Genomic DNA, 24669 nt, shown 5'->3' on the forward strand with positions numbered 1-24669 from the left:
TTAATAATCTAAGATGGAAAGCTGTTCTCCTCTCTTGTTTCAGCCTCATTGAGTAGCTTGTTAATAACGCCACTACCCTCTCCAAGCTCCTCCTTCTCCAGTAACTGTGCCAGCAGCTACCAGCGGCGCTGGCTAAGGAGTCAGACTACAAGTCTAGAGAATGGTGTCATTCCTAGGTGGTGAGTATTCCAGAAGCTTTATGTCAAGTCCGTATAGTGCAGATTGCCAAGTCAAGAGACCATACATGCACCATGTGTTGCCTTTTCTGTTCTTTGTCATTAGTCTGTTGTGGCATGTCACTGTGTGTTTGTAAAGACAGGGAATACACCTTAAAGGTACTCTGGCATTAAAAAATATTATTTTGTAATACAGTTATATACATTGATATATACGGTATATTTGGGTAGATTTTTCTAACTCAAACTGTAGGCAGTACATATTACCTTAGTACATGTAATAAAAGGGCAGCTGATGCTAAAACCATTCCATCCACCTTACCTTAAACCAACTTTTTAGTGTAAAAAATAAAATGCTTCTTTTCTTTGGTTATTTATTTGTAAACACATTTCTACCTTTTACAACACATTTAATTGATTTAAAAGGGTCAAACGTAGTTAAAAACCTGTAGTTAAAGTTTCACTCCTAGAACACCCCCTTTTTGTTTCACAGGAGGATCTGGCCATTGATTGGAGCATATGCATGCCTGTTTCTCACATGCTAACCCGGGGTGGCACTGGTTTCTCTTGCCTGGCATAAAATAAACAAAGTATATGTTTTGTTGTAGGGCAGCACCTTTTTCTTTTTATAGCAATAGCATCTTTAGATTATAGATTTACCTCTAGCATTCGTTCTGGAAATGTAGCATTCATATCTCATTGTTCCTGCTTTCCCTCAGGTCTACCGATGAGACATTCAGTATGGCAGATGAAAGCTACACTTCCAACCCAACAATAATAGGGAGGAAAAAGATTGCCATCAGTATCCTTTTCTCTTTGCCTGAACAGGAGGATGCACAGAAGAGCTTCCAGGATTTTTTTTTCTCTCACTTTCCCTTGTTCGAATCACACATGAACAAGCTGAAGTCTGCAATAGAGAAGGTATCAAGAAAGAATGAGTTTCATGCATTATATAAGATCTCACCCAGCCATGGACCATGCTACAAAACAATTTGATTTATATCTTGCCTAGAATAATACAAAACTAAGATTGCACTTAACCTGTGACATTACTATAACATTGGTTTAAATGATAAACTAAAAAGTAAAAAAAACGACAGCCTACTCCAGAATTGTTATTGTTTAAAAAGGTAGATAATCCCTCTATTACCCATTCCCAAGTTTTGCATAACCAACACTGTTATATTAATATATTTTTACCTCTATGATTGCCTTGTATCTAAGCCTCTGCAGACTTGCATTTTAGCCAATCAGTGCTGACTCATAAATAACCCCACGGGAGTGAGCACATGAACTAGCTGTGAAAAACTGTCAAAATAACAGGTGGCCATCAAGAGATTAGAAATTGGCATACGACCCTAGCTAGGTTTAGGTTTTTAACAATGAATACCAAGAGATCAAAGCAATTTTGATGATAAAAGTAAATTTGAAAGTTATTTAAAATTGCATGACCTATCTGAATCATGAAAGTTTAATTTTGACTAAACTTTCCCTTTAAATTTTCTCGTACATCATAAAAAAGTGGCAATTACACATTTTAAAATATTTTTAAAAAGTCATCCTATGGAATCAGTTGCTCACTGGCTTATAATATCTTCTCTCAGTTATTAGGAAAAATGGATTTCATGTCCCTTTAACTCTCATAATTCAGCTTGAGCATTCTTTTATCAAATTTGCACTAGGTGAGCCAATAAAGCTTAAATGTGCAGTCATCAATCAGCAGTTAGCTCACAATAGGAAATTGCTGCCACTGAGCTTACCTATGTATGCTTTTTTAATAAAAGATTCCCAGAGGATGAAGCTAATTAGATAATAGAAGTTAATTGGGAAGTTGTTTAAATTTGCATACTTAAAAAGAAAAAAGAAAAAACATTTTAAATACACTCTAACCACTGCAAACATGACTTTAATGTTCCTTTAACTTCAGTGAGATTATTTGTGGCTTTACCACACACAACGTTTTGACTTTTATTTTAGGCTATGATATCCTGCAGGAAGATAACTGAATCCAGCCAGAGAGTTCAGGTTTATCTCAGCCAAGTCATGGAAGCCTTGGGACACTTTAGGTAGGTTATGTTAATGACTTAGATCTATTTGTCTGTCTATCAGCTTGTGTAGTGTATAGCTGGGGTAAAACCTGCTTCTATACAATTGTATTATATCCTCTTAGCCATTGTTTCATTCCTAAAATATAGAGAGTCCACAACGTCATCAATTACTAGTAAGAATATCACTCCTGGCCAGCAGGAGGAGGCAAAGAGCACCACAGCAAAGCTGTTAAGTGTCACTCCCCTACCCATAATCCCTAGTCTTTCTCTTTTGCCTCTGTTAATGGAGGAGATTAAGTTTTGGTGTCTGAAGAAAATTGGATTTCTTTTCGCTACAAGCAAGATTTTGGGTAAAGCTGTAGTCCACGTTAATCTCTGCAGTAGAGTAGTGGTGGCTTTAAAGCAGTTAGGAACTTGTAAGGTTGGCATTGCTGCGTTTTCCTAACATATTGCTGCCCTAGTATAGAAAGCCAGAGTAGGTTTACTCTGTTCTCTCTTTCTCCTGTTAAGTGTAGTCAGTCCACGGGTCATCCATTACTTATGGGATATTAACTCCTCCCTAACAGGAAGTGCAAGAGGATCACCCAAGCAGAGCTGCTATATAGCTCCTCCCCTCTACGTCATACCCAGTCATTCTCTTGCACCTAACTAATAGATAGGACGTGTGAGAGGACTGTGGTTATTAAAATTAGTTTTTATTTCTTCAATCAAAAGTTTGTTATTTTAAACAGCACCGGAGTGTGGTGTTTTTTCTCAGGCAGCATTAGAAGAAGAATCTACCTGAGTTGTGTATGATCTTAGCGGACGTAACTAAGATCCATTTGCTGTTCTCGGCCATTCTGAGGAGCGAGGTAACTTCAGAACAGGGTACAGCGGGCAGGGTTCTCCTGCAAGGAGGTATGTTGCAGTATATTATTTTCTAAGGAATGGAATTGACTGAGAAAATACTGCTAATACCGATGTAATGTAAGTACAGCCTTAAATGCAGTAGTAGTAACTGGTATCAGGCTGATATGTGTGTATGTTTGCACTGAAGTATTTCTGGGGAATGGCACTTCACTAAGAAAATACTGTATATATATAACTTATAGCCTCTCTGCAGTGAAAGCGACTAGCAACAGGCTTTTTATTAACATCTCATATATTCATATTTAAAACGTTTACTGGCATGTTAATCGTTTTTTCTCTGAGGTACTTGGTGAAAATTTTTCATGGGCATTATATTTCCACATGGCTGTCGTTTATTTTGAATAAAATCAGTTTACTGAGCTTCCCCACTGTTGTAGTATCAGTGGGAGGGGCCTATTTTGGCGCTTTTACTGCGCAGTAAAAATTCAGTCACAAGTCTTCCTGTTCTTCCTGCATGATCCAGGACGTCTCTACAGAGCTCAGGGGTCTCCAAAACTAGTTTTGAGGGAGGTAATCACTCACAGCAGACCTGTGAGACTGTGCTTTGACTGTGATAAAAACGTATATATTTTTATTGTTATCTGTTTTTTGGTATTAAGGGGTTAATCATCCATTTGCTAGTGGGTGCAATCCTTTGCTAAATTAATAAATTTAATGTGAAAATTTGGTTTCTATAACTAATCCGGTTCATGTTATTTCAACTGTGACAGTTTTTTTGTGTGCTTCTTAAAGGCACAGTAACGTTTTTTATATTGCTTGTAAATTTTTTTGAAAAGTATTTTCCAAGCTTGCTAGTTTAATTGCTAGTTTGTTTAAACATGTCTGACATAGAGGAATCTCTTTGTGCAATATGTTCAAAGGCCAATGTGGAGCCCAATAGAAATTTGTGTACTAATTGCATTGATGCTACTTTAAGTAAAAGCCAATCTGTACATGTAAAGAAAATTTCACCAGACAACGAGGGGGAAGTTATGCCGACTAACTCTCCTCACGTGTCAGTACCTGCATCTCCCGCTCAGGAGGTGCGTGATATTGTGACGCCAAGTACATCAGGGCGGCCATTACAAATCACTTTGCAAGACATGGCTAATGTTATGACTGAAGTTTTATCTAAATTGCCAGAACTTAGGGGTAAACGCGACCACTCTGGAGTGAGAACAGAGTGCGCTGAAAATACTAGGACCATGTCTGATACTGCGTCACAATTTGCAGAACATGAAGACGGAGAGCTTCATTCTGTGGGTGACGGATCTGATCCAAATAAACTGGATTCAGACATTTCAAATTTTAAATTTAAGCTCGAGAACCTCCGTGTGTTACTAGGGTTACTATAGGCAGCGGTGTAGGGGGATTAGATTAGGGGGTAATACATTTATTATAGGTGGCGGCGGTATAGGGGGATTTAGATTATAGGCAAAAGAGCTGATTTCTTTGTGACAATGCCCCGCCAAAAGCCCTTTTAAGGGCTGGTAAAAGAACTGGTTACTTTGGGGCAAAGCCTCGCAAAAATCCCTTTTAAGGGCTGGTAATAGAGCTGTTTACTTTGGGGTAATGCCACGCAAAAAGCCCTTTTCAGGGCTATTTGTAGGGTTAGACTTAGGTTTAGTGGTAGGGATAGTTTAGTATTTTAGGGGTTAATTAATTTAATATAGGTGGCGGCGGTGTAGGGGGATTAGATTAAGGGTTAATTAATTTAATATAGGTGGTGGTGGTATAGGGGGATTAGATTAGGGGTTAGTTAATTTAATATAGCTGGCGGCGGTGTAGGGGGATTAAATTAGGGGTTAATAATTTTAATATAGCTGGCGGCGGGGTAGGAGCTCACATTAGGGGGTAGTTAATGTAGCTGGCAGCGGGGTAGGAGCTCACATTAGGGAATAGTTAATGTAGGTGGCGGCGGGGTCCAGGAGCGGCGGTGTAGGGGTTAATACATTTTTTATTATTAGGAGAGTGAGGGGGGATAGCAGATAGAGGGGTATACGTGTCTGGCTATGTTTGGGAGGCGTGTTAGACAGTATGGGTGATTTTATAATTTAGTCAGGTTTTGTAGGCGCCGGCAGTTTCTAAAGTGCCGTAAGTCACTGGCGACTCCAGAAATTTGTACTTACGCAGATTTCTGGACATCGCTGGTTTATCCGACTTACAGCACTTTAGCATGTGACGGCGCCGTATATTGGATAGCTCGAGTTGCGAGCTGAAACTACGGGCGGCGAGGGTTCCCTCGCTTGTGCCACAAACTACGATCTATATCGGATCGCGCCCCCTATGTTTACATGTGCTTTGCTTTTATTGCAAGTTATAGGGTAATAAGTACAAGTAGCACTTTGCTATTTCCAAGCCACTTTTTTCAAAATTAGCGCTATTTACATTGGGACACTGATATCTTTCAGGAATCCCTGAATATCCCTTGATATGTGTGTATTATTTCATGCCACTATTTCACTGCCAAACTCGATCAAATAAAAAATATTGTTCACTTTTTCACAAATTTTTTCACAAACTTTAGGTTTCTCACTGAAATTATTTACAAACAACTTGTGCAATTATGGCACAAATGGTTGTAAATGCTTCTCTTGGATCCCCTTTGTTTAGAAATAGCAGACATATATGGCTTTGGCATTGCTTTTTGGTAATTAGAAGGCCGCTAAATGCCACTGCGCACCACACGTGTATTATGCCCAGCAGTGAAGGGGTTAATTTTAGCTGTAGTGTAGTAGACAACCCCAAGTATTGATCTAGGCCCATTTTGGTATATTTCATGCCACCATTTCACCGCCAAATGCGATCCAATAAAAAAAAAAGTTCTCTTTTTCACAAACTTTAGGTTTCTCACTGAAATGATTTACAATCAGCTTGTGCAATTATGGCACAAATGGTTTTAAATGCTTCTCTGGGATCCCCTTTGTTCAGAAAAAGCAGACATATATGGCTTTGGCGTTGCTTTTTGGTAATTTGGCCACTAAATGCCACTGCGCATCACACGTGTATTATGGCTAGCAGTGAAGGGGTTAATTAGTTAGCTTATGGGGAGCTTGCAGGGTTAATTTTAGCTTTAGTGTAGAGATAAGCCTCCCACCTGACACATCACAATCCCTGATCCCTCCACCACCCCACAATTGTCCCCGCCATCTTAAGTACTGGTAGAATTTCTGCCAGTACTAAAATAAAAGGTATGTTTTATTTATTTTTTAGCATATTTACATATGCTGGTGTGTAGGATCCCCCGAAACAACTCTCTAACCCTCCCCCTCTAACTTATTAGGAGCCATCTTTTTTTATTTTACTTATTTTTCTCTGTAGTGTAGCTTCCCCCCCAAAGATCAACCCCCCCACCCCCTCCCAGATCACTTAAATACATTTTATTTTTTTATTTAAAACCCCCCTCTCTCCCATTTTTGAGACTACAATTTTCCGTAGTATAGCGGTTCCCACCCTCTCCCTCCCCGTGCATGCGCCCGCCCCCCTCTTGCTGCAACAAACCATCGATGGCCGCCCACCCGTCTACCACATCAGTTCCCACCCACCAACGATTGCAGCCATCGATGGCCGGTGCAGAGAGGGCCACAGAGTGGCTCTCTCTGCATTGGATGGGGAAAAAGTGTTATTGCAGGATGCCTCGATATCGAGGCATCACTGCAATAACCGGAAAGCGGTTGGAAGCGACCAGAATCGCTTCCACCGCTATCCAATAACGACGCCGTACGTCCTCAGGCATTAACTGTATTTTTTTTTGAGGACGTAAGGCGTATGTCATCGGTCATTAAGGGGTTAAAATATTATGATCTATCTAAACCATGAAAGAAAAAAATTGGGTTTTATATCCCTTTGAGGATTTTATTTGGCAGGACACAGGCACTAATGTTACAGACTGAGGGGTTAATTTGTTTCTTGATATGGGAAAGATTAACCTGTTTGGATGTGGCTCATTTTTTTGGGGTATGTGTGTTAATATGTTAGTGTTACTAACAGTATTACATTTTAAGTCAATTCTGCCTCAGAGAGATATTGCTACTTCAGCTATTTAGTTTTTCACACTTTTTAAGTGTTTGTATTCAGCTGGTAGTGGCGGTTCTTTTAGCTGTTGTAGGAATGTGCGCTTTTGTGTGTGGCGCAGTTCCCTTCAGATGGTCATGTGACTCGCCTGTGCTTCCGCTCTATGCTATAGAGAATGGAGCAGCGGTTCATATCGGAGCCAATTGCAGACTCCTTTGATATCTTTTTGCTGTTTTCCGAACTGCTTGGAGTTTGAATTAACAACTTTTTCTTAGGTCAGGTAGGAGCACCTCAGTTAATCTGAGGTGTAGAGGTGGCCTTTATCAGAGGGTACATTAAATAGACTTGAAGTACATTTCTTGGGGAAAGATTGTTTTTGAATGAAAATTTCTTTCTTAAAGTGACAGTTTTATTTATTTTTTGTTTAATTTTAATAGTTTTTTTGGGGGGCCAAGTCTGACATGGAGCAGGAATCTGCTATTATGAATACATGTCTATTGTGTTTAGAGGCCCAAATTGTTACCCCTATGCAATTTTGTTCCTCATGTTTTAAGAGGACATTACAATGTAAAGATAAAGTTCTTTTTGCTGAGCCTAATGTCTCCCAGGATGATGCTGTTAAGGCAATGCCACAGCTTTCTCCTGTTAAGTCCCAAGCCTCCTGGAGGTGTGTATTTGCCTGCAGATATTGCTGCACATGTATCTTCTGCAGTATCTGCATTCAGATAGTAAGGTTTCTGTTCCGTTGTCTGCTACTCAGGTTTCCCTCCCTGATGAGGAGGATACGTCGGAAGCCTCTGAGGGTGAAATCTCAGATTCGGACAGTATAATTCCTTCATCTGATGCTGAAATAGTATCCTTTAGGCTTAAAGGGACACTGTAACCAAAAAATTTCTTTTGTGATTCAGATTGAGCATGAAATTTTAAGCAACTTTCTAATTTACTCCTATTATCAAATTTTCTTCATTCTCTTGGTATCTTTATTTGAAATGCAAGAATGTAAGTTTAGATGCCGGCCCATTTTTGGTGAACAACCTGGGTTGTCCTTGCTGATTGGTGGATAAATTCATCCACCAATAAAAAATTGCTGTCCAGAGTACTGAAACCAAAAAAAAGCTTAGATGCCTTCTTTTTCAAATAATGATAGCAAGAGAATGAAGAAAAATTGATAATAGGGGTAAATTAGAAAGTTGCTTAAAATTGCATGCTCAATCTGAATCACGAAAGAAATTTTTTGGGTACAGTGTCCCTTTAAGCTTGAACACCTTTGTGTATTGTTAAAGGAGGTTTTGGCTTCTTTGGAAGACTCTGACCCGCCTGTCGTTGTCGACTAAGAAATCTAGTAAACTTAATAAATACTTCGATGTTCCTTCCTCTGTGGAAGTGTTTCCTGTTCCAGACCGTGGAACAAAGATTATGGCACAGGAATGGGAGAAGCCAGGGATACCTTTTTCCCCATCTCCTATCTTTAAAAAGATGTTTCCTTTCTGGAAACTTATTTGCTGGAGGCTTATTTGAAGAAAATGTATGTTCATCAAGGTCTTCAATGACGACCTGCAGTTTGTATTGCCACTGTGTCAAGTGTGTCATCTTATTGGTTCGACACCTTGTCTGATTCACTTCAAGTAGAGACTCCTTTGGAGGAGATCCAAGACAGGATAAAGACTCTCGAGATAGCCAACTCCTTTATTTCTGATGCTACCATGTAAGTTATTAAACTGGGAGCCAAGTAATCTGGCTTTGCTGTGCTAGCTTGCAGGGCATTGTGGCTGAAATCTTGGTCAGCGAATGTTACTGCTAAGTCCAAGCTTCTGGACAAGACCTTGTTTGGACCTGGCCTGGCAGAAATAATTTCTGACATTACTGGTGGAAAGGGGTCTTTTCTACCACAAGACAAGAAGAATAGACCTAAAGGACGTCAAAGTAATTTTCGTTCCTTTCGTAACTTCAAAGGAAAGGCTTCCTCTCCCTCTTCCAAGCAGGAACAGTCCAAGTCTTCTTGGAAACCCAACCAGTCTTGGAACAAGGGGAAGCAATGTAAGAAACCCACTGCTGAGTCTAAATCAGCATGAAGGACCTGCCCCCGATCCTTGATCGTATAAAGTGGGGGAGGGGGGCAGACTTTCTCTGTTTTTATCAAGCATGGATACGAGATGTTCCAGATCCCTGGGCGGTTGACATAGTATCTCACGGTTACAAAATAGAAGTTAAGACTTCTCCTTCCAGAGGCAGGTTCCACCCCTCAAAATTATCTGCAGACTAGATAAAGAGAGGCATTCTTGAATTACGTTCGGGACCTTTCCTCCCTGGGAGTGATAGTTCCCGTTCCTGTAAGGGAACAGGGTCTAGGATTCTATTCAAATCTGCTTGTGGTTCCCAAAAAAGAGGGAACTTTTCGTCCTATTCTAGACCTAAAGTGCCTCAAGTTTCTCAGGGTACCGTCCTTCAAAATGGAAACCATTTGTTCCATTCCCATGGTCCAAGAGGGTCAGTTCATGACGACCATAGACTTGAATGATGCGTATCTTCATGTCCCATCCACAGGCATCATCACAAGTTCCTGAGATTCGCATTTCTAGACAAGTATTTTCAATTTTTCTGACAGAGGTCAGAAAATCCAAAATTCTCTTCTTTTGCCTCTCTGCAGTCTACTGTTCGGCCATCAGTGGCTCAATGGAGGTAATTGGTCTGATGGTTGCTTCCATGGACATCATTCCCTTTGCTCGATTCCATTTGAGTGCTCTGCAGTTATGCTTGCTCAGACAATGGAACGGGGACCATTCGGATCTGTCTCAGAGGATAGATCTAGATTGGTAGTCAAACTCTCTTCCGTGGTGGCTTTCTCAGGAGCATCTGTCTGGGTGATTGTAACCACGAACTGGGGAGCAGTCTGGGGCTCGTTAAAGGCTCAGGGATTATGGACTCGGGAGGAGTCTTCTCTCCCCATAAATATCTTAAAGTAGAGAGTGATTTACAATGCTCTGATGGCTTGGCCTCAGTTGTCCTTAGCCCGGTTTATCAGGTTCCAGACGGACAATATCACCTCAGTGGCTTACATCAACCACCAGGGAGGAACTCTGAGTTCCTTAGCCATGTAGGAGGTAGCTCCGATTGTTCAGTGGGCGGGAGTTAAAAATTGCTGTCTTTTTTGCCATTCACATTCCAGGTGTGGACAACTGGGAAGCAGACTTCCTGAGTAGACAGACATTTCATCCCAGGGTGTGGGCTCTACAGGTTAACCCTCAAATGGGGGATGCCAAAGTTGGATCTGATGGCGCCTCGGCAGAACACCAAGCTTCCATGGTACGGTTCAAGGTCGAGAGATCCGCAGGCCGCCCTGATAGATGCTCTGGCAGTTCCTTGGGATTTCAGTCTGGCATATCCGTTTCCTCCCTTTGCTCTTCTTCCACGAGTCATTGCTCGTATCAAACAGGAGAGAGCATCAGTAATTCTAATAGCTCCTGCGTGGCCTCGCAGGATCTGGTATGCAGACCTAGTGAAGATGTCATCTCTTCCACCTTGGAGGCTGCCTCTGAGGAAGGACCTTCTAATTTAGGGTCTATTCCTTCATCCAAATCTCGTTTCTCTGAAGCTGACTGCTTGGAGATTGAACGCTTAGTTCTGTCTAAGCAATGTTTTTCTGAGTCGGTCATTGAGACCATGAGTCAGGCTTGCAAGCCTGTTAATAGAAAGATTTACCATAAGGTATGGCGTAAATACCTTTTTATTGGTGCGAATCCAAGGGCTAATCTTGGAGTAGTGTCAGGATTCCTAGGATTTTCATTTTTCTCCAGGAAGGTCTGGAGAAAGGATTGTCAGTCAGTTCTCTGAAGGGTCAGATTTCTGCATGATCTATTTTGTTGCACAAGCGTTTGGCAGATGTGCCAGATGTTCAATCCTTTTGTCAGGCCCTGGTCAGAATCAGGCCTTTGTTTAAGTCTGTTCCTCCTCCTTGGAGCCTTAAGCTTGTTCTTAAGGTTTTGCAGCGGGCTCCGTTTGAGCCATTACATTCCATAGATATTAAATTATCTTGGAAGGTTTTGTTTCTTATTGCTATTTCTTCTGCTCGGAGAGTCCGGAACTCTCGGCTTTGCAGTGTGATTCGCCTTACCTTATTTTTCATGCTGATAAGGCGGTTCCTTGTACTAAAGTGGGATTTCTCCCTAAAGTGGTTTTATATAGAAATATTAATCAGGACATTGTTGTTCCTTCTCTATGTCCTAATCCTCCTTCTCATAAGGAAAGTTTGTTGCACAACTTGGATGTTGTGCGTGCTCTATAATTCAACCTACAGTCGACTAAGGTTTTTCACCAGTCCTCTGCCCTGTTTGTTTGTTTCTCTGGAAAGCGTAAGGGTCAGAAAGCTACTGCTACTTCTCTTTCTCTCTGGTTGAGAAATGTAATTCGTTTTGCTTATGAGACTGCTGGTCAGCAGCCTCCTGAGAGAATTACGGCTCATTCCACGAGGGCTATCTCCTCTTCTTGGGCTTTCAAAAATAAAGCTTCTGTGGAACAGATTTGCAAGGCCGCAACTTGGTCCTCTCTGCATACTTATTACAAATTTTATACTTTTGCCTCGGCCGAGGCTTCTTTTGGGAGAAAGGTTCTAAAAGCGGTGATGCCTTCTGTTTAGGTCTGCCTGTCTTTTATCTCTACCTAGTCATCTGTGTCCTCTAGCTTGGGTTTACTAGTGGGATCGGTTCCCACTAGTAATTGATGACGTCTTGCACACTCTATATCTTAGGAAAGAAAACAGAATTTATGCTTACCTGATAAATTTCTTTCTTTCTTTCTGGATATGGAGAGTCCACGACCCCACCCTTAAATTTAAGACAGTTATTTTTTGACTAAACCTCAGGCACCTCTAAACCTTTGTGTTGTTCTTTTTTTCCATTTTTCTTTCGGTCGAATGACTGGGAATTATGGGTAAGGGAGTGACACTTAACAGCTTGGCTGTGGTGCTCTTTTCCTCCTCCTGCTGGCCAGGAGTGATATTCCCACTCCGGTAAGCATAAATTCTGTTTTTTTAACTCCAGTCCTCAAGTACCCCTAACTGGCTTGGTTTTCATGATATCTGAACTAGAGCACAGATGAAATAATCAGCTGTTGGGTGAGAGCATGTTAGTAACCATGGTTACTAATTAGCTGATTATTTAACCTGTGCTCTAGTTCAGAAGTCATGAAAATCTGGTCCGTTAGGAGCACTTGAGGACTGGATTTGAGAAACGCTGCTCTTATCCATGCAGTGCTTGCATTGCTAGCGTGTGACTTTAATGCTTGTGACAGGCTGTAAGCTACAGCTGATGCATATGTTAGTCTGTGAAGCTGAGAAAGCATTTATGGTCAGATAGTGGCAAGTTCTGGTTGTTAAACTTAACATCTGACCAATTTAGTCATTTCATAAATAGCAAAAAAACAAACAAAACTATTTTTAGTTGCTTACACACAACAGCTGGGCAGTCATCAAAAGCAGAGCTACAAAGGACATATTGCACATATTATTCACTTACATATACTTGCACCAATTTATTAAACATCATTTAGCGTATAGGCCGAATTGCTTCAAATTTTACAGATATTTATTAAAATGCAGGTGTGATAGCTATAAATGTCTATTTGTTTTATTGTTTAGGGAAACCATCTGGAACTTATATTCTGTTCCTCGTATCTCAGAACCTGCCTGGCTTACCATGATGTCTAGTAGCTCTGAAAAAAATCAACTCTGCTATCATTTCCTCAAGGAGTTTACTTACCTTATCGAGCAACTTAACAAGAATCAGTAAGCCACCTATTTTTGTTGGATTCTTATATGGGACTCTTGGCTTAATACCAGGATATTAAATGAACATAAAATACAATTAGAAGACTTTTTTTTCTTTAGTATTTAAATAAATGAACAAATTGACCAAGTGTGAACATATTCACAATAAATTATTACCTTTATCAGTTGCAATTGTTTTTCAGTGTTACTGGAGTAGGCAAGCCTAGCCACTGTCATTTTGTTAGTAAAGCTTCCAGTGTTTTGTAGTAACGTATTACTGCCTCTGCTGAGAACAATTAGGGACAGATGTGTTAGGTTTTCAAATTCTCAGGAATGTGTGTGCAGTGTAGATTTCATAAGCCTAACCCTATCTTCAGAGTTACATTACAGGAAAATAAGGCAAATGTATACAGCATTTTTCTTTCCAATGGCATGGAGAGTCCACAAATCCATTCTAATTACTAGTGGAAATTCAACTCCTGGCCACCAGGAGGAGGCAAAGAACACCCCAGCAAAGCTTTAATTATCCTCCCACTTCCCATTCCCACAATCCCCCAGTCATTCTTTGCCTTGTATATCAGGAGCATGTGCGAAGATGGTGTCTGAAGGGATTTAATCCTTTAATGGGTAGTTTCCCTGCAAGCAAGGATTGGAGCATTGCTGTGTCCACGTAATCCTCTTTAGTAAGAGTTGTGGTGGCTTTTAGCATTTGGAAGTTGGTGAGGTAGTCCTTGCTTCTCTTCCAACATTTATGCTAACCCCTATATAGAAATTCAGAGTTGGTTACTCTGAAATTCTTTTTCTACAGGTCCCTGTCAGAGGTCTTCTAAATCTATCAGACCTGAGATGCTGTACCTGCCCTGCAGCCTAACTCCACAGGTAAGTGCTTTTTGCCTTCTAGGTTAGAAGGATACAGCACTTAAAGGGGCACTGAACCCAAATTTTTTCTTTCGTGATTCAGATAGAGCATGCAACTTTAAGCAACCTTCTAATTTACTCCTATTATCAAATTTTCTTCATTCTCTTGGTATCTTTATTTGAAATGCAAGAATGTAAGTTTAGAAGCCGTCCCATTTTTAGTGAACAACCTGGTTTGTCTTTGCTGATTGGTGGATAAATTCATCCACCAATAAAAAAGTGCTGTACAGAGTCCCACACCAAAAAAATGATAATAGGAGTAGATTAGAACGTTGCTTAAAATTGCATGCTCTATCTGAATAACGAAAGAAAAAATTTGGGTTCAGTGTCCCTTTAAGGAGTTAACATTCTTCATGTGGAGACCGGGGACTCCGTTTCTTATATCTCTTCATATTTGGGATATTTACCAAAAGGGCAATACTTGCTGGGCACTGATCTGCTTATTAGGAGTTAATTTAAAGAGGAATCTCTTTTTTTTATTAGAGGCTGTCCTGAGAGGGTTCTTGAGGGGTTAACTGACAGCATATGTGTGTATTGGTGTTAACAATATATGAGATTAAAGTATTTGGAATTTTTATGATCCTCAACCTAGGTCCACTTATTATTCTTATAAAAGACTTAGGTTAAGGTAACTCCTTTTTTAGCTGGGAGATTCTGCAGCGCCGCGTATTAATGCGCTTTTCTCCCCTATGTCGCAGCAGTTTTGATGAGATCACATGACCGCAGGGCCGTTTCTCTTGGGATTAGTCTATGCTTTGAAGCAGATACAATTTTAGCTACGCAGCTCCCGGTCATCTATCAGCTTGTGCAGTGAGATGGATCTTTAGCAATAGACAGCGTTACGGGTTACATCCTGTGGAGAGTTTGCTCTTTTCTGAAAGAGTAGTGATTTCATAGATCGCTTATTTGCTGTATTTTACTATACAGTGGTATCGGAGTGGTGAGTCTCCTCGGCAGAGCTGGGGATATAGCAGTGCCTATTTTTTATTTTATTTTCTAAATTTAATATATATTTCTGTTATTTGGGTCTGCAATTTTTTGGGGGGAAAATAAAAAAAAATTGAGTTTATTTTTCCTTTGGGCTATAGAACTTGACATTTTTTTTTCTATTGAACCAATACCTAGGACATTTATGGGAGCTGATAAGAATCTTTCTATGTCTTTTGAGAAATGCTTATATTGCCTTGAGGCTCAGGTATTTCCTCCTGCGCAGTTTTGTTCCACATGTGTGAATAAGATGTTACTTTCCAAAAATAAATATACCCTCTCAAAGCCATCTGTCTCTCAGGATAATGTTGTCCATGACATGCCTCAACTTTCCCCTTAGACGTCCCAGTCTTTGGCAATTACACAAGCAGTGCCCTGTGGTTCCTCTGTCAGTTCCTGGGGTGTATATTTACCAGGTGATTTTGCTGCGCAACTGACTTCTGCAGCTCTGAGTGCCTTACCTATTTCAGGTAAACAAAAGATAAAATCTAAGAACATTTCTTCTAAGTCAGGTATTTCTGATTCCGCCAAGACTGCCTTAGCCAGTTTATCTGAGGAGGATCACTCCTCGGTCGCTTCTGAGGGCGAGATCTCTGATTCTGAATCTGCTGTAGTTAGTACAGCAGACTCAGAGGAGGTTAATTTTAGATTTAAGCTTGAGCACCTCAATTTACTTTTGAAAGAGGTTCTAGCTACTTTGGAGGATTCTGAAACTAAAGGACCATTTCCAATACCTGCGGTTTTCATTTTTGGACAAACACTTCCAATTTGTAGCCCTACCTTTTGGCCTAGCCACTGCCCCTCAAATCTTTACGAAGGTTCTAGGGGCTCTTGTGCAGAGCACAGCTACAGATTCTGTTTTTAATGCTAAAGACAAAACTGATATGGGAACAACATTCTCAAAGAAAGAGAGAGTGCACATTAAAGAGCTCAAACTTTGGTGGAATGGGGAGTTCCTTGAATTATATGTAAAGGAAAAGAAAATGCCAAGGGGACTCAGAACAAAGAAATTCCCTGCTTTCCACAAGGAACACCCTGAATTCATGGCAGAATGGAATGAGTCTCTATCATTTTGATGCAAAAGCTGATTCACTTCAAAAAGACTCAAAGGGAAGCTGTGTTGGAGGAAATAAAATAGCTGGATACCCAACTAGAGCTGTATAAAAATGAACTGAATGATGACACATACTAGAAACAACTGGAGGAGACATTGGATCAAATAAGTACAGAACTGTCAGACAATAAATACAAATAATATGAAAGAGATAAAGATTATAAACTATCCGTGTTGTATTTTTGGACTGCTACTAAACAAAAAATAAATAAACAAGGCAATAAAAATAACAATTACAATAAAAACAAAGGCCAGAAAAATAAAAACAAATCTAAAAAAGTAACTTTTTCGTGCTTTGAAAGTATTGAATCTGTCTCTGCATCTGCCAATTCTTCAAATATGGACTCTAGACAAGCCACAGGGATTACCCCCTCTAATACATCTACTCCTATCAGGACTGAAGATCGTCCAATATTGGAATTGGGAGCGAGACCAAAAAACAGGGTGTTACCCAAGGACTGAGTCAAAGAAGGGGGAGAAATCAAGACACCAGTGATGACCAAAGAAGTGGCACGCTAGCCAAGTCGCCAGAAATTGGCAAAGATGAAGCATTAAAAGACCAACAACAAAGCATCATTAACCTATAATCTGTATCACTAACTGACTTTGAGAATAGAGTCTTATCAAAAAGCTTAGGTTTTTCCCCTACCCAGGACTTCAATTTGTTTAACACCATATTAGATCCTAATAAATTTATTAGGAAAATCATGTTAAAAAGCATTTTAAAGATCTACAGAATGATATGACTAGTGAATCCAGTAACGAGGTTCTGGGTAATGAGATTAGATTGAATGAAAACTGCAATTTTGACGAACTTTGTGACATAGTTTCCATGTGTGAATTACAACATGAAGATGCAACATCTAATCATGGTGGTGACAGACAGAGGTTAGTCAAGATTGCAGGACAAAGTTCCTTTTATACTGTGATTGTGATTGAGGTTTTTCATTCTATTATAGAGCAAGATTTGAGTCTGTCAGAGAAAGTGATAAATGAAAATAAGGTGAGAAATTTTAGTAACCTTAGCAAAAATGAACGCAGGGCACTTGACAGAATACGGAATAATCCTGATCTAGTCATATTGGATTCAGACAAGCGGGGCTCCATTGTCTTTCTAAGCAGACATAATGTTTGCAAGAGGCATACAGACAGCTGAGCGATGCAGAAACATATAAAAAGCTGACATTTAATCCCACAAGGACATTTTTGAATGAGTTAAAACATCTCTTAGAATATTTTCGTCTAGACCCTTATCTAATTCCTAATTTGATAGAATCAATTTTAGTTGACTCCCCTAGAATATCCTTGCTTACATTTTTACAGAAGGTACACAAGTCTGTAACTAATCCCCCAGGGAGGCTGATGCTATCGGCTCCCTGGGGGAAAGGCTAGGCCAGTGGGTGGATGCCCAGCTGCAACCTATTTTTCAATCTTTACCTGGATTTTTGAGAGACACAAAACATTTATTACGTTTGTTGAGGGAATTCACATGGGCTGAGAATTATACATATGTCACTATAGATGTAGTGTCGTTATATTCTTGTATTCCACACCACCTAGGGATTAAAGCAGTCAAAAACATGTTAGAGAAATATTCGGATTATGACTCAAACCTCATTTTTTATATTCTTGAGGCTATCTCATTTTTATTAAACCATAATTATTTTATCTTTAATGGTGTTTTTTTTAAATCCAATTAAGGGGCACAGTGATGGGGGCTAAATTCACCTCTTCATATGCGAATTTATATCTAGCTGAATTTGAGGAGTGGGCCCTTTTTGGATTGAGAAATCTATTTAAAGATAAGATAAAATTTTATACGAGATATATAGATGATATGCTGCTCATATGGGATGGTAATTTACAGGTATTGGATGGCTTTGTGGCACACCTAAATAATAATGAAAACAATTTAAAATTTACTTTTGCTTTTGATAAAATCAAAATGCCGTATTTGGATGTGTTACTAAGCCATGATATGTCAAAAATTTCCACTGAAGTCTATAGGAAGGAGATATCGGGTAATACGATTTTAAGAGCGGATTCTTCGCATCCCTACCATCTAAGGAAGGGTATACCCAAGCGACAATTTAGTAGGCTTAGACGTAATTGTAGTGATTTGCAGAGTTACTGGAAACATGCCAATAATTTGATAGAACGTCTTATGGAGAGAGGTCATGACAAAACTTTGGATACCTTATCCACTCAGGTATCCAATTTTAACAGAGACACTTTACTGTTAGGGTCAAATCAAGTAGGAATAATGTGGGCATTAACTTCATCACCACATATAGCAAACAATTCTCAGATATTTGTAACATTATAAGAAAGAGATTACCACTTTTAGAAAATGATAAAGATCTACATACTATATCTAGAAAATGTAATTTTATTTCTAGAAAAAATAAAACCATCAATGATATAGTAAGATGAGATGTTGCTGCAGGCAGATCTATCAGAGGGACTAGTAGAAATTGGTTAACACCTACTTTAGGCTTTTATGGCTGCAGAGGTAAACAATGTAAAAGTTGTAACTACACTAGAGAAGGAGACACATTTACATTGACAGTTACGCAAAGGGTTTTTTCTGTTAAACAACGTATCAACTGTAACTCCACTTATGTGGTTTATTTAGTAACATGCAAAGTTTGTAATTTTCAATATGTGGGACTCACCTAGAGGATGCTCAAAGATCGAGTTAGGGACCATCTATTGTCACTTGAGGCTGATGTATCCAAAACACCGGTGGCGAAACACTTTTTTAGACATACCAATCGCCTAGAGGCATTTACCTTTCAAGGTAGTGAATTGGTTATTATAGGCTGCAGAGGAGGAGATAAATTTCAAAAGCTCTGTAAAAAGGAAGTTTTTTGGATTTATACTTTGCTTACAGGGTCACCTTTGGGTATTAATGAAATTAGCGATAAACTTTTTATTGATCAAATCTAAATAACAGTTGCCTTTTGCTAAAGCAAATATAAGATAAATAATATAATATACTAGATATGGATATCAAAGTTTTTAGTATTGTAACAACTTGATTAGTTTTTATATGTATTTATTTCAGCCTTGTCTTTAAAATGTGCTTATAATATATATTTTTTATGTACATTATATCATATGTATAGACTGTAGCAATCTTATGATATTGTCACACGTAGTCACTATTCAAACACGACTCTTGCTATGTTTTTGATTGTCGCTTGCACCTCTGGGGCTCATTGGTTTATAATATATATATATATATATATATATATATATATATATATATATATATATTTGACTTTTATACACTTTGTACACTTTGGGCCCTTAGGTTGTTAGTGATAATCTTGTTTGCATAAGTATATATATATATATATATATATATATATATATATATAAAAAACAATTGTTTTTGGGTAGTCATGATGTTTAGATGACTATTTAGTGTTACGGTTGATAATTCAGAACTAGTTTTGTGTCTGTATAAAATTACATCAGAAGTCTTTTCCGTTATTTTTTAAATATTTTCGTTCCATCTCCAACATTGTTTTCCTTATCCACCAAGCGTATGTGTTAATTGTATACACCACCTCTTGTTGCATCTATAATTTAATTAGCTTATCATGAATGCAGGCATATGTTGTAATTAATAGTAAATAATAGTATATGCTCTATATATTGGTAGATGAGATACCGTATTTCAGCTTTGTATCTTTAATGTTTTTATTATTTTATGCATGTGTTTTACTTGATTGTATGTGATAGCGGTACGGAGTGGGAGTGTGGCCCAAATGTATTTTGATTGGTTGGGTTCGCTATCCTACCTGTACACTTAACTAGGTTTGACACACCTGTACAACAGCTCTGAGGAAGTGCCCTGACAGGCAGGAAATGTGTCAGTTGTGTAGGTCTGTTAGCTGTGCTCTGCATGTTCTTAACTTTACGTTGTAATTAAACAGACTTTTTTTTAACTTGCCTTGTTATCTCCCTCCTCATCCTACACAAGTGTCTGCCATTGTTGCTTAAACAGCTTTGTTTGGATGCTCTTCTGCAGTTGCCAGATCAAGGAATTGTGGTGGCACCATACCTGGACGATATCTTTTGTTTAGGCACCATTTTTTCATTTAGCAAGAACGGTCTAATCTGCCTGTTAACTCAGTTTGCCCTCCTTCCTTCGGGTGATAGCCCGTATTAAACAGGAGCAGGCTTCGGTAATTCTAATTGCTCCAGCTTGGCCTAGCAGAATTTGGTTTGCGGACCTAGTGAAGATGTCGTCCTTTCCCCCGTGGAAATTGCCTCTGAGGAAGGACCTTCTACTTCAGGGTCCTTTCCTACATCCAAACCTAGATTCTCTGAGGCTGACTGCTTGGAGATTGAACACCTAGTCTTGTCTAGAAGAGGTTTTTCCGAAAGGTTATTGATACCATGATTCAGGCTCGTAAGCCGGTAACTGGCAAGATTTACCTTAAGGTGTGGTGTACATACCTTTTTACTGGTGTGAATCTAGGGGTCTCCCTTGGAGTCACGTGAGGGTTCCCCACATTCTGTCTTTTCTTCAGGAGGTCCTGGAGAAGGGCTTGTCAGTCAGTACTCTGAAGGGCCAGATCTCTGCCCTTTCGATTCTTTTGCATAAACGTCTGGCCAACTTATCAGGTGTTCAATCCTTTGTTCAGGCCTTGGTCAGAATCAGGCCTGTGTAAGTCTGTTGCTTCTCCGTGGTACCTTAATCTTGTTCTTAGGGTTCTGCAGCAGGCTCCGTTTGAGCCTATACACTCTGTTGATATTAAGTTATTGTCTTGGAAGGTTTTTCTTCTTCTTGCTATTCTGCTTGTAGAGTCTCAGAGCTTTCGGCTCTACAGTGTGATCCCCCTTATCTTATTTTTCATGCGGATAAGGCGGTCCTTTGTACCAAATTTGTATTTTTTCTTAAGGTGGTTTCGGACCGCAATATCAATCAGGAAATTGTCGTTCCTTTGTTTTGTCATTATCCTTCTTCTCCTAAGGAATGTCTGTTGCATAACCTGGATGTTGTGTGTTCTTTGAAGTTCTATCTGCAGGCAACTAGGGATTTTCGACAATCTTCTGCCATTTTTGTTGTTTTTTTTCTGGTAAATGTAAGGGCCAGAAGGCCACTTCCTCTACTCTTTCTTTTTGGTTGAGAAGTGTCATTTGGTTGGCATACGAGACAGCTGGACAACAGCCTCCTAAGAGGATTACAGCTCATTCCACTAGAGCTGTCTCTTCTTCCTGAGTCTTTAAAAATGAGGCTTCTGTGGAACAATCTGCAAGGCGGCCACTTGGTCTTCGTTGCATACTTTTTCCGAATTCTACAAATTCAATTTTTTTACCTCTGCTGAGGCTTCTTTTGAGAGGAAAGTTCTTCAAGCGGTGGTGCCTTCTGTTTTGGTCCGCCTGTCTTGTTCTCCCTCCCTTCCATTCTGTGTCCTCTAGCTTGGGTATTGATTCCCACTAGTAATTAGAATGGATTTGTGGACTCTCCATGCCATTGGAAAGAAAACAAAATGTATGCTTACCTGATAAATTCTTTTCTTTCCTTGCGTGGAGAGTCCACGACCCGCCCTTATTTAAATTTTGAGACAGCTTTGGTCATTTTCTAAACTTCAGGCACCTCTATGCCCTTTGTGTCCTCTTCTCTTTTCATAGTCCTTTGGCTGAATCACTGGGGGATTGTGGGAAGTGGGAGGATACTTAAAGCATTGCCGGGGTGTTATTTGCCTCCTCCTGGTGGCCAGAAGTTGAATTCCCACTAGTAATTAGAATGAATTTGTGGACTCTCCATGCCAGGAAAGAAAATAATTTATCAGGTAAGCATAAATTTTGTTTTCCTAAATTTTCGTTAAACATTTTATATTGTGTCCCATTAAGATAAAGAGCTGTACAAGACAGGTTGGCAGCATTTGTTCTTTTTTCCTGTTTTTAGTCGTGATTTTTTTGTTAACGGGACAAGTCAGAATTAAACATGTATGATCAGATAGAGCATGCAATCTTAATTACCAATTACTTCTCTTTTATCAAATTTGCTTTGTTCTCATGGTATCTTTTTTTATTGAAGAGCTTGTGTCTTTAGTACTCTATGGTAGTAGTGTTTTGCAACATTGTATAACAAAGCTACAAATAATTTTGCAAAACACTGCTACTATAGAGTACTAAAGACACGTGCACACTCCTGAGCTCTTATGAGCCTACCTAGTTTTACTCATAAATAAAAGATAACAAGAGAACAAAGCAAATTTGATCAGAGAATTAAATTGGAAAGCTGTTTGAAATTGCATGCTCTATCTGAATCATGAAAGTTTAATGTAGACTTTACTGTCCCTTCAAGCAGTTCTCAGTAATACAAGAACGTTATCAGTATGTTTTCCTTCCCTTAGTGTTTAGAAGTACACTGAAATAATTGTTACTATATCTGTGCTATTGCGTTCTCTCTGTGTATTATTAATGTGCTGCATATCTAGAACAACTATGGGCATTTGCCTAATGATTAGGTATGTGGAACCTGCATTAGACTGTTAGTCAATCGTCTTTATTCTTTCTAGGTTTTTTGCTGCGTTAATCAGTGCTGTGTTAACTTATCACCTGGCTTGGGTCCCAACGGTGATGCCAAATGACCATCCTCCCATAAAATCCTTTTGTGAAAAGCACACCTCTCAGTCAGTCAGCCTGCTGGCCAAGTCTCATCCTTATAACCCACTGTGGGCACAGCTTGGTAAGTTGCAATTATGCCAAGTAAGCTGGTGTCAGCAATATCCATGTGAGGTTATTAATCCTAGCCAGGTATAATATGGGGAGAGCAAAGTTACTTAACGGATTACTTTCTGTTATAATTTTTAAGCTAAACAACTAACATCTTAAAGTTAATAAACATTAATTAAAACCTACTGACCTATATTTTCTCCAAAACGAAGTTTCATAACGTTCTAAAAGTTATATCTTTTATTCGCCGATGATGTCACGTTATCCTGCCCACTATTTTCATCACTGAGTGTTCAAAATACTTAAACCAATAACTTTGTGTTTAAAGCGCCATTTTGAAACCTAGGTATTGTAAACAAATTGGTACAGAGCAAAGGATACCCACGGAGTGGGTTTGGAAAACAATTAAATTTGCAGACAAGATTTCTGATATACGGTAGAGATATGTTAATGAAATGCTATTGATAAAAAGAGTATTTGGGGTAGTTAGTTAGTAACAGGCATAGAAAATATTTACTTACAGTGGCCCTTTAAAGGGACATGGTTCTAGTTAACCTCATTAAAGTGTACTTTACAGAAGTCCTGGCTTCCAATACACAGATCTGATTTTATGAGCAGAGTTAGAATGGGTTATATGACTAAGAAATGCAACATTTTCCATACTCCCTTCTCATGTGCAAAAATGACATTAAACACCTCTTGATTTTGTATAAATTGTTCTTTGCCCACAGTCTCTAGAGAGGCCAAAAAGCTAAATCTGTAACCTAAGTTTTCCAAATACTGCAAGTTGTCTAAGCCAGGTTTTTGATTGTTACAGAAATGGCTGGGATAAGCACAGTTGTAAACAAAACCAAGAAGTGTTTAATGTCGTTTTAAGGGCATGTAAGACAAGCTTATGTTTGATATCATAGAGCAAGAAAATTACAAGTTTAAAATGTGCTTCCATATACTTTGTGTGTGTGTGTGTAGAATAGGATAACGGTTCCTTCAGAGGAGCCTTTGTTTTTTTCCTGATGATAAAATATTAATGCAAAAGCTGTAGCAAAAATAAAACCAATAGTCATGTCTGTTACATTAAATTATTAAAGAAAAAATCTGCTTCTGCCATTAATTTGATTCTATTAAATACCAAAAGGTATTCAATGTGCAACCTTTAGATGAAATGGAGTCTCTTCACTTTTGCAGTAAATAGAACTGCTTTATTTATTTTAAATGTGCAAATTGGCTAGGAAGTTGCACAAAGAATTATTTCCTAAACAAGTTCTTTCTACATTAATTCCTGGCTACAACTGCTACCAATGACTCAGTTGTAATATAACTAATTGTGTTTGTGAACTGTAACAAGAATTAAGTACCATGTGCCAGGGCACTATGACCACTTTAAAATGTCATTTCTCCAACATAGGTGTGTCCGGTCCACGGCGTCATCCTTACTTGTGGGATATTCTCTTCCCCAACAGGAAATGGCAAAGAGCCCAGCAAAGCTGGTCACATGATCCCTCCTAGGCTCCGCCTACCCCAGTCATTCTCTTTGCCGTTGTACAGGCAACATCTCCACGGAGATGGCTTAGAGTTTTTTAGTGTTTAACTGTAGTTTTTATTATTCAATCAAGAGTTTGTTATTTTAAAATAGTGCTGGTATGTACTATTTACTCAGAAACAGAAAAGAGATGAAGATTTCTGTTTGTATGAGGAAAATGATTTTAGCACCGTAACTAAAATCCATGGCTGTTCCACACAGGACTGTTGAGAGCAATTAACTTCAGTTGGGGGAACAGTGTGCAGTCTCTTACTGCTTGAGGTATGACACATTCTAACAAGACGATGTAATGCTGGAAGCTGTCATTTTCCCTATGGGATCCGGTAAGCCATGTTTATTAAGATAGTAAATAAGGGCTTCACAAGGGCTTATTAAGACTGTAGACTTTTTCTGGGCTAAATCGATTCATTATTAACACATATTTAGCCTTGAGGAATCATTTATTCTGGGTATTTTGAAAATTGCTTGACATTCCTTTCAAGGGGAAAACACTCTTTGGCCCTGACTTGAAAGAGATTATCTCT

At 39.1% G+C, this 24669-nt stretch overlaps 1 protein-coding gene across 4 annotated transcripts in view; it reads left to right on the plus strand.

Moving 5' to 3' along the window:
- FNIP2 (folliculin interacting protein 2) overlaps window positions 1-24669 on the plus strand; it is a 281392-nt gene that overhangs the window by 200607 nt on the left and 56116 nt on the right. For all 4 annotated transcript variants that reach the window (XM_053703784.1, XM_053703781.1, XM_053703783.1 and 1 more), the window contains 5 exons: window positions 44-179; window positions 896-1097; window positions 2154-2242; window positions 12759-12905; window positions 22449-22618. In XM_053703784.1, coding sequence (XP_053559759.1) covers window positions 44-179; window positions 896-1097; window positions 2154-2242; window positions 12759-12905; window positions 22449-22618 — 744 coding nt within the window. The remainder of the gene's footprint in view (window positions 1-43; window positions 180-895; window positions 1098-2153; window positions 2243-12758; window positions 12906-22448; window positions 22619-24669) is intronic.

The sequence above is a fragment of the Bombina bombina genome, chromosome 2 (genome assembly GCF_027579735.1).
Source record: "Bombina bombina isolate aBomBom1 chromosome 2, aBomBom1.pri, whole genome shotgun sequence".
NCBI lineage: Eukaryota > Metazoa > Chordata > Amphibia > Anura > Bombinatoridae > Bombina > Bombina bombina.